Here is a 10,556-nt window from a genome sequence, read left to right on the forward strand (position 1 = left end):
TTTTTTGAAGTCGGTTAATAAATCATCATTTCTATCTATTTAATGTTAGCATTAAAGCTAGATTGTATTTTTTTGTGATGTTATCGTATGAGGTCATATCATATACAAAAAAAAAGAAAAAAAAATTGTTATAGCTGGTTGATATATTTTTTCTACACATCTAGGTATTTGGTAATAAGAGACTCTGCTATTTGCAACTTATTCATTTAATGTAGGTGAATCAAAACCATTAAATAAGTTTAAAGTGGAATAACAGCTTGCCTCACCATAATATGTTTCTTTTATTATAGTTCGGCCATTCAGAGAATGCGTTCCTGACACGTCGCGATTGAACTGACGACGTAACTTTGCAATGGCGTTGCAGTTACGATAAAAATATTTTTGCTGGTTGTTTACCGTTTTAACAATTGAGGAGCATTAAAACAACATTATTATATCAATAATCAATGAATGTAGTTACGTCGTCAGTTCAATCGCGACGTGTCAGGAACGCATTCTCTGAATGGCCGAACTTTAGTCTTTTATTTTTTTATAATATTTTCAAAGGTAATGTCTGTCTGAGTCATATTTCATCTATACTTCTATACTAATATTATAAAGAGGAAAACTTTGTTTGTTTGTAATGAATAGGCTCAAAAACGACTGGACAGTTTTTAAAAATTCTTTCACCATTCGAAAGCTACATTATCCACGAGTAACATAGGCTATATTTTATCCCGGTACGGGCAGTAGTTACCACGGGACGCGGGCGAAACCGCGGGAAAACGGCTAGTTGGTTATATTCCTCCTAAAAGTATTATTTTCATTGTCCACAGATCCTCTACAATACACTGTAGAAAGTAGTAACTCGACCACAGTCAACAAGACAGCAAGCCCTTGCAAGGTGTGCGGTGATAAAGCCTCTGGCTATCACTACGGCGTCACGTCATGCGAGGGATGCAAGGTAAGAAAAACTCTCTTAGCCTTACTACAAAAACAGAAACATCTGTTGAACACTTGTCTAAAACAAGTGTGACTGCAAAACGGACCTTATTTCAACGTCATAATCTGACATTTATTTAGACAGTGTTCAACAGACGTTTAAAAGTGTTTTGGTATGACGATCTATGTCTAGCCTCTCGAAGCTATTGGCCACTATATCGTTCCCAAGTACTCGTATCTTCAATGTGAGTAAGGCCGGCAATACACGGACCCCAGGAAGCTGTCGGGGGCGACAGCTACAAGCTGCGATCGCCCGAATCAGTTGCAACTGCTCGAGCGGTTCGTGTATGTGCGTCCATAAAACTCTGCAGTTCACTCTGCCAGCCAGCTTGAAGCTGTCGCCTCTGACTACTTCAAGCGGTCCGTGTATTGCCGGCCTAAAGCTGGTGCAATTTAATTTGGCGACCAAGAGTTAGCATTAGAACGAGCTGTCCTCTAGATTATATGATCATCATCTCCTGAGCCTTTTCTCTACATATAACTATGTTGGGGTCGGCTTCCAGTCTAACAGAATGCAGCTTAGTACCATTGTTTTACAAGACTACTGTCTATCTGACCTCTCCAACCCAACTACCGGGAAACTCAATACCCCTTGGTCAGATATACTGACTTCTGACTACCCGCAATTTTGATATTTTGACTCGCGTATAATTCGCTAGTAATAGGTACAGCACTAAGCTCAACTGCCCCTTTGGTCTAGTGGCTGCAAAGCGCAACTGTTGTGCACGAGGTCTAGGGTTCGACTCTCGGTTCGAACTGAAATCGCATTGTGCGTGTATCTACATTCGTAAATAACTATTACAAATCATCCCGGAATTCCGGGTGTGATATACCCGTGCCTTGGAAAGCCCTTGTAATATAGGTCATGATCGGGCTAAAATGATCATGCTTGAACACTCCATAATAAAAATACGTACGTTTTTACGAAACTAAATTAATTATACGATACATATCATGCATGCATAACTATCATCATTAATTCTCTTTCCTTTGATATATTGCGTCATGAAAAGCTGATTGAGCGCAAATACATATACGTATTAATTATAGTTCGGCCATTCAGAGAATGCGTTCCTGACACGTCGCGATTGAACTGACGACGTAATAACATTCATTGATTATTGATATAATAATGTTGTTTTAATGCTCCTCAATTGTTAAAACGGTAAACAACCAGCAAAAATATTTTTATCGTAACTGCAACGCCATTGCAAAGTTACGTCGTCAGTTCAATCGCGACGTGTCAGGAACGCATTCTCTGAATGGCCGAACTATAATTTACGTTACTTTGCGTCGAGCAACGAACAAATTAGTGCATCGTATTTCCGAGAATTTTAATCATGTCTGTAGTTCATCTTGCTGTTGGTTTTCCACTCATTACTTCTTTCCATGACTGCCGAGTGTTACCTCAAAGAATAGTAAATACATAAAATTGTTGAATTCAAATAGGCGGTTATCGGAAACAGTCCTGAACCAAGACCTTTGTGTAAAATCCTAATTGATTTTCACAAGCTGATTGAAGCTGCAGCTTACTCAGAAATATTATTTGTGTGTGTTGTTACCTGGCAAACGCAATTTCCATATAACCTGCTTTGTTTCCACTGACGTGGTATTTACAAAGAGAATTCGGTATAACTAGTGTAGCCCTAGGTAAAATCTGCAGTTCCCGGAAAATACGTCAGAATCCTGTTAGGTGGAGGTTCGGAAAATTACTTAGCATTTGTATAGAGCTGGGTACACCAAACTGCTACTGGCTGCTTTGTTCCTCTCTGGAGGGTTTATTCTATTTAATGGTACTGAGCCATGTCCTGTCCGAGCTCCAAAGGTAAACACCGAAATTCTAAATAATAATACTACGTAACAAAAGAATCTATACCTAAGAGGGTCAAACATGGTCAGTATCTCAACCGTTTTCTGGACCTTCTAGTATTTAAAATCAACAAATGAACATTTCCTCAATTTACGCTAATATGAAGGCATTGTGTGAGTTCCCTAATAACTGGTATTAATATTTAAGTTGGCAATACATTGTTTGCGGTAGGTTCACTTGTGAGTGACGTAGCTGAACATTAGGGACTACATACAGGATGTTGTCTTAGCCTTGAATGTACTTCAATAGCAGGTTTTGTGATACACTTGTAATAATACACTTATTGACCAACCCTTCGGAAATCATGGGCGTAACGACGTTTGTTGTATTAATTTTTTAAACTGGAAGAAAGCTGTTATTATCTTTAAATTGACGTCTTGCTAATTAATGTGCGAGTTTGTTTGTTTTTTTAGTACTCAACAACAATAAATTATTAGTTGAGTTAGAGGGTTTTTAAACTAGAATATTAAATGTGCCAATAAGTTTGGGTCGGTATAGTTCGGCCATTCAGAGAATGCGTTCCTGACACGTCGCGATTGAACTGACGACGTAACTTTGCAATGGCGTTGCAGTTACGATAAAAATATTTTTGCTGGTTGTTTACCGTTTTAACAATTGAGGAGCATTAAAACAACATTATTATATCAATAATCAATGAATGTTATTACGTCGTCAGTTCAATCGCGACGTGTCAGGAACGCATTCTCTGAATGGCCGAACTATATCTTTTTGAATTTAGAAAAAACATTCGAAAAAAGAAACGCTAGTCTGTAATCGCCAGTCTGTTATACCCATAGACATAATATTAGTAAACAGGACTGCGCATATAAACCCAAAAAACGAGCCGAGTGAAACAGTTAGTACGGAGGCTGTCTGTCCCTTTCTAATAGGGTGACTATGAGATTAAGCTATGTCAGACAAATCCGAATTTGCTAAGATTATTAAACACAGATTAGTATTGAAGTTTTAACTTACGCAGTTTGTGACCTTAAGATACTAAAAAAGGGTTTTAATAATTAGCGGAAATTAGCAGTATAAAAGCAGGAAGATTCGAAGTGAAGACTGTTTTTTTTGTATTTCTACTTCATATATAGACTGCTGAGCCATTTATGTCGCCTTTCTTCATTTTTTGGGAAGCTATAACAATAGTACAACAGTTTTAAAATCCATCACCCATATTTTGACTCGTTACAAGAATTCATGGGCACCCTAGTTGTTTGGTTTACGAAAATGTTATTATTAGCTAACCTGTGGAACGATATATTGCAACCACCATAGGATTCACTTTTGCAAGTAGAAACGCAACACTTTTTCACCATTTTAATAGTTTAAATTGATTTAATACAAAAAAATATAAACAAAATTTTAAATGCTGATTACGCGCCAAGAATGTTCAGGGTTACCGCTAGAAAATAAAAAAAAGCAAAATAAAAATTTATGTTGTTTATGTTTTAATAATAAATACGAATAAATTAATGCGATTGTTATTTATTTGTTGACTTACAATTGTTAAAATAAGATAAAAATATAAGTGATTCAATTGTTTTTGGGAAGACAAAACTTTTGATCACAACATTTTTTTATGCTGGCAAGGTGTTAGAAAGAGACAAACAGCCTCCGTTCGAACTATCCCTCTCGGCTCGGATTTGCCTCTGTGTATTATGCAACCAATTTAGTACCTTATTGCGTTAGAATAGAGTTCATTTTCGTAAATATATATTTTGAGCGTGCGCAATCTTGTTTAGTAATATTATATCTATGGTTATACCTTTTTTATAGTTCTAGTCGTGTCCTGCTTAGCTGACCGATTAGACCGTTCGGAAACTAGGCCACGACTCTGGATGTCCCCACCAACAGGAATAGGTCACAGGAATGCAATCAACAAGTACTTACAATAATTCGTTTACTTTACACTTAGGGCCATCAAAAGATTATGATTACGCAGCAGAAGAGTAGTAGTAATAAACGCATGATCAAAAGACTTTAATGCCTGGTTCATTTACACCGTTTCTAGGAAATTGGTAACTGCTTTATGCATCTAGCTTCTACTGCGAACTGTGCCCGATGTTCAAAGTTACTAGAAAAGTAGCAACAAGTTGTCTGTAAAACCAGGTCAAAATGGAACTCCTGAAATCATCAGAATATTCATAGGTACTTAACACATTCTTGTTAAATTGCTTCAAATACAAACATTAAAAATGCAATAATTCCTTCGTAATAATAAAAATCACACAAAAATTGCGCTGTCATGGTAATAGGAGACTGGCCGACGATAACTTCCATCGGAAATGCTTCGCGCTGCGAAAACTTAGTTAAACCTTTTTGCATACACGGCTTAAATTAAAAGCGTGTAAATGGACCCTCGGCCAGCTGACAGACTATAGGCATTATTAGGTGTCGCGATGCAAATTCATTTAATACTCGGACATGCGAAAAATTAAACTAATCAGTTCGTCGGTGACCGGGGGTACCTACCGCTCGTGTGCAATTATGCAACCATTTGAAGTTTACTAAGTGAATTACAAGCGTGCTTTGTTCGATACCTATGTGTTGTGGAAGATACCAGTGCTGACCCACTTTATCATCATTCTTGGAAGGTCAATATTTTTTTAACTTGTTTTCATAATCGAATAGTTAAATTGAGATTATATTTTGGACTTAACAGACAGTTAGTAAGTAAATTGTAACCAATTTCCTTTTAACTTCTTTATCATATACTGACAATTCATCTTCATATTTTCCATTCAATCATAACATCATTAATTAGTGGATGTGGTTGTATCGTAATTTGTAAAGGACAGAGCGAAATCAAGCTTTTGTTAACTTCAGATATTTCTCGATGCACCGACTGACATAGCCTTTATTATCATATCAGTGTCATATTGTTCGTTGGATTATTTAGTTGCTTTGTTCACATTAATTATGCGACCTTTTTTATACATTGGCGTACATGAGTACAAAGTCATTGAAAACTCAGAACAACTACAGGCCCACTTTTCAAGAATTTCCTAAAAAAACATTTATAACAAAAGGGGTGAAGTTTTTATATGGCTTTAGATTCATAATTTCCCCTGGCATTGAAAATTACTCCCCTAAAAAAATGTTTGGTACGGTGACACAAAAAAAACTTTTGAGCAACCGATGGGGTGCTCACGTGTCTATAGGATGTTTAGGTGCCTCGTGACCGCCACGGACAATGGTGATCAGCGTCACGTGGCACCTAACTAGACCTACTTCACTGTCATCTGTATTTTTTGTGGTCGACACAGACTGAAGCGCTGAAATAATTGACATGTGTCAGCTTTCGCTAAGAAACACCACTTCATTAATAATATTAATGACTTTTATTCTTAAAAAACATATCTATGAACATCATTTTATAACAGCATAAATCGATTTGCCATATACCTCAATTAGCCGAACTGACACAGTAGCCGGTATAACTTCAATATGAACTAACAACTTACTAAGTAATTAGTATTGTTTGGAATGTGGAAAACTAAGATAAGTTGACACTAAACTACCCTGGACTACTGCTGATCCCACCCCAGTGTACTGGCATAATGCTACTAATTCGTCGTACGTTATAGGAGTTGAATATGTTACCACAATGTGTTGCAAGTCTCAACATCCCCTGAAGTGTCACACAAAATATTAGGAAGCGATGCCCTAGTTAGAAAGTTGATATTTTTTTCGCAGGAACCCGTTCGCTACATTTTTACCCAAGGTTTTGCAAACTAAACGCATTAAATCTCCGATAACAGCTTAACGTGATTAAAAAAATGTGCAAAAAAGTGACCACGGTCGCGTAAATTATTTTGTTTAATTATCTTAACAGTTTTCTACGTGGAAATTTTAATTTTGTTATCAAAAATATAATCGCTGCTCGAGCATCTTATTTCGATGGACAGATAAATACCTCATTCTTTTTAAATATTTCGGAAATACAAAACATAAAACAGATAATTTTTTAAATTCACTTCATAATGACGCTCAACATTATTGCCAAAAAAAGTACGGAATGATATAATATATATATTTTTTTTGAAATATAATGTAGTACTAATTAAAATCGGTGAAGGAACCCTAGCATGTAAGTTACCGGCCTACGCCCCGGCGGTGGTGCAAACAGCGCGCTCGCCATAAAGCCTTCGACCAAGCTACCTAATAGACAGCTTCAACGGCGTCTCCTGAATTTCATGTTGCGGACGCGAAACTTCTAATAGTTACTTTCATTTTTTTATTTTTTATATCACAACCCAAATGATTCGGTTATCGTTTGGAAAATTCGCAACTTTTTAGTGTATTTTTGTGCGTAAAAAAAGTTTTTTTTTGTGTGTGTTTTTGTGAATTTGCCCTTTTTTATGTTTCATTTTTGGAACTTATGTCTCCTTCTACAATATTTTTTCGTTTAATTTAAATAAGTTAAGTGTTGCCCTTTGACGGCTCTTCCGTTTTTTTAAATAGCGCGCTTTTTTTTTGAACTTTGCAAGAATTTTATATTATTTATTAATTATTGGTGTGCTAACGGATGAGTATATGTGTGTCGTTTGGTGTGCAGGGGTTCTTTCGCCGCAGCATCCAGAAGCAGATTGAATACCGTTGCCTCCGTGACGGCAAGTGTCTTGTTATCAGACTGAACAGAAATCGTTGCCAGTTCTGCAGATTCAAAAAGTGTCTAGCAGTTGGCATGAGCCGTGACTGTGAGTATTCTTTTATTTATTCTCCCCGAAAGTTTCAAAAATACAACCGACAGTGTAGCAATCAAATTCTATATTATATTTAATGAACGATTTATTTCAATTAAAATGTATCTATCTATAATAAATATGAATTTATCACTTTCTAGTTCCGATAGTTTATAATAAATATTGAGCGTTAATGAAACAGGTACGGATTGCTGAGTTCTTTTATAATGATGTACTCATGTGTATTATTGGACTACATTCATTCAATTAGACTTAGTTTTGTATTTGACCGTTATCTGCTATTATTGTAACATTACAAATTGATGCACTTACAAGGTAGTTTATTTTAGCGATTAACAAAGTTCATTTAAATTAAGAGTATTGGCCAGGGAATGCTGCACTTTCCTTTATTGTATTTACTTACTTACGCGCGCTGTAGATAGCGAGGAAGGCGCATATTTTACCGACTTGTTACCTGACTGTGATTTAATTTTAACTTCGATAGAATATTGAAATAGTTCTCAATAAAAGCTAAAGTGCATCTATACTAAGATCATCTTCATATAGTGGAAAGCTTAGCCGGAGACTCCGCTTCGCCCTCATTGGTTATCCACCCTCATTTAATATAGCTTTAGTGAGATAGTTTTGGTTTCGATTTTATTTGACTTCAAAATTAATTCGTCGCTGAAATAACTATGCACCATTTTGAAGACACAGCTTTTGTTACGATATGTGTACTTGCGCACGCTACCGTCTACCTTTGCATTGTTGTAAAAGTACAACACGTGGTGCGCAAAGTCCGATAGAATGAAATAGGCTTCTAGCATCAATCATTGCTTCCCAGAGCAATCCGTTCGGAGTATCGCAATTAATATGCAACAGGAAATTACAATCGACGCGGCGCAGAAACACTGGGCGGTGTCAATGTACAAATAGTCACACCTATTTTCCAATTGTCGCATGGAGTTCGCATTTGAGTGCACCGCGGCGTGCGAGATGCACCGGCTCGTATTGCGGCGCGACTCGACTGTAATGAGGTCCCTTCCCGCAGCCGTGAGATACGGCCGAGTCCCCAAGCGTCCCCGAGAAGCCGTCGTCGCCGAAGTGAAGTTAGAGCCGGCCGCTGCCTACGCCGCTAACGTAGAGGTGATCCCGCCGCCCGAAACCATGGAGACGGAGCCCGCGCGCCCGGAGATGTCCAGCGAGGAGCTGGTGAAGCTGATCACGACAGCGCACCGCAAAACCAACACCTACACGGAGGAGCTGCATGTGCCACTGCCACGCGACGTCTACATGCGAATCCATGACGACTCTGAAGGTGAACATTTATTTTATTTCATTAAGATTACAGCTCACCCCAATGACGTCGTGATGAGAATTTCGAAAATCGTTTCTTGGGATCAACATATTTTCTCTTAGCAAAGTGTGCATGTCAACTTGAGGTATTCCTTATTATGATTTTTTTCTTAACTGATGCAAAGAAACAATTTTTGAAGCGTCACTTAAAATAATATTTAGGTCAACTTAAGTATAAATCTATAACGGCCAGTTTCTTCATGAAAAGTTAAAGTTAAACTAATGTCTAAAGTAAAAGTAACGGTCAAATACGTTTTTTCAAGGCTAAAGTGACAGCAAAACTAATAGAAAAATTGAATTTGACCGCTACTTTTACTTTAGACATTACTTTGACTTTTACTTTGGCTTTAACTTTTGATGAAGAAACTGGCTGTCAATAAGCTAATAGTTATGTAGGTCGCTAAACTCACCAGAAAAGTCGTGCATTTAGTTTTGAATTTAGAAATAGGAATGGATAGTTTCTACTATCTATTGTTTTTTAGATAGTCCGCGTGTATTTTAATTACAAAAATGTACATGTCATAATAAAATTACATTTAAATGTGATTTTAGTTCTGGCATCTGTGTAATTTCTGGATACAATGTTGTTCAGAAGTTTTCGAAATTCATTTTCATTTAGATACTTTTGGTGCTGACTGTACCTACGTGCTTACATCCGAATTTAAAAACTTACTTATTACTTCTTCTATGTCCATATCAACCGAAACTAATATGAATATTTTCAGCATTAAAAGAAGTGCAGTGCCTTTTTAATAAGTAGGTCAAATGCGGTCGGCTCAAATTCAGCCTACTGTTCATTTCTAATCATTCCGTGCAATATTAAACTGTCAATCAATACCCCAATAAATAGTTTTAGTTATAATCACCATAACTTGCTTACTTCAAATACCAAATAAATATAACTGATCATTCTTGTAAAACATACTTTATGTATTTACCTCTTTGTATCGTCGGCGCCATACCTATACACTATCTGTTCCCCGCGGGTTCACTCACATCCCCAGCGAGCCACTACCCGCACCTGGGTAAAAAGGTACTATGTCCTTTTTCAGGCTCTAGTCTATCTCTGCACACATTTTCTCGGTCCAGTATTTTTCATAAGCGCGGCATACAGACAGACAGAGTTATCATCTATCGCATTTTTGATGTTATTGAGCTAACAGTGCCTATCAAACGTTGAATTAACTTGTTTCTATTGAATGTACAAAATAGATACATGTTTCACAAAGTCAGTGAAAGGTATCTGAATAAGTAATCCACTAACCACTGCAGTTAGGGCCTCTTCATCTAATATGCAAGATGGCCCCAATTGGCCTACTTCCCCCATGCGATATTATTTTGCTTTTTCATTAAGAACTCATTATATAATGACAAACTACATCTGTGTATTGAAACTTGTTGTAAATTGTTTAACGGTAAAAACGTTTTGCTATCGATTCAGTATAGAACTTACAAGGATTTATGTCATTGCTTATTTCAAATTGCAGTTGAAGAGAACCAACCTTGATATGTAGCTCATTAAAGCAGTTAATAGATATCGAGATGGGTTTCTTTAAACTTGAAGACAAAAAAAAAGTTATAGATAATAATTTTCTCGGAAATAAAACTGTAAATGAACGTTAGATAAAATGACGTATGTAAGAAATCTAAAATAAGGCTTT

The 10,556-nt window shown here is 36.8% G+C and overlaps 1 protein-coding gene across 1 annotated transcript in view; it reads left to right on the forward strand.

Moving 5' to 3' along the window:
• The window catches only part of LOC124645039 (ecdysone-induced protein 78C-like), a 71,695-nt gene that overhangs the window by 55,493 nt on the left and 5,646 nt on the right, over positions 1-10,556 (forward strand). Inside the window, exons 4-6 of the mRNA XM_047184774.1 lie at positions 816-943; positions 7,413-7,554; positions 8,591-8,857. Coding sequence (XP_047040730.1) covers positions 816-943; positions 7,413-7,554; positions 8,591-8,857 — 537 coding nt within the window. The remainder of the gene's footprint in view (positions 1-815; positions 944-7,412; positions 7,555-8,590; positions 8,858-10,556) is intronic.

The sequence above is a fragment of the Helicoverpa zea genome, chromosome 31 (genome assembly GCF_022581195.2).
Source record: "Helicoverpa zea isolate HzStark_Cry1AcR chromosome 31, ilHelZeax1.1, whole genome shotgun sequence".
In the NCBI taxonomy this organism is placed as follows: Eukaryota; Metazoa; Arthropoda; class Insecta; order Lepidoptera; family Noctuidae; genus Helicoverpa; species Helicoverpa zea.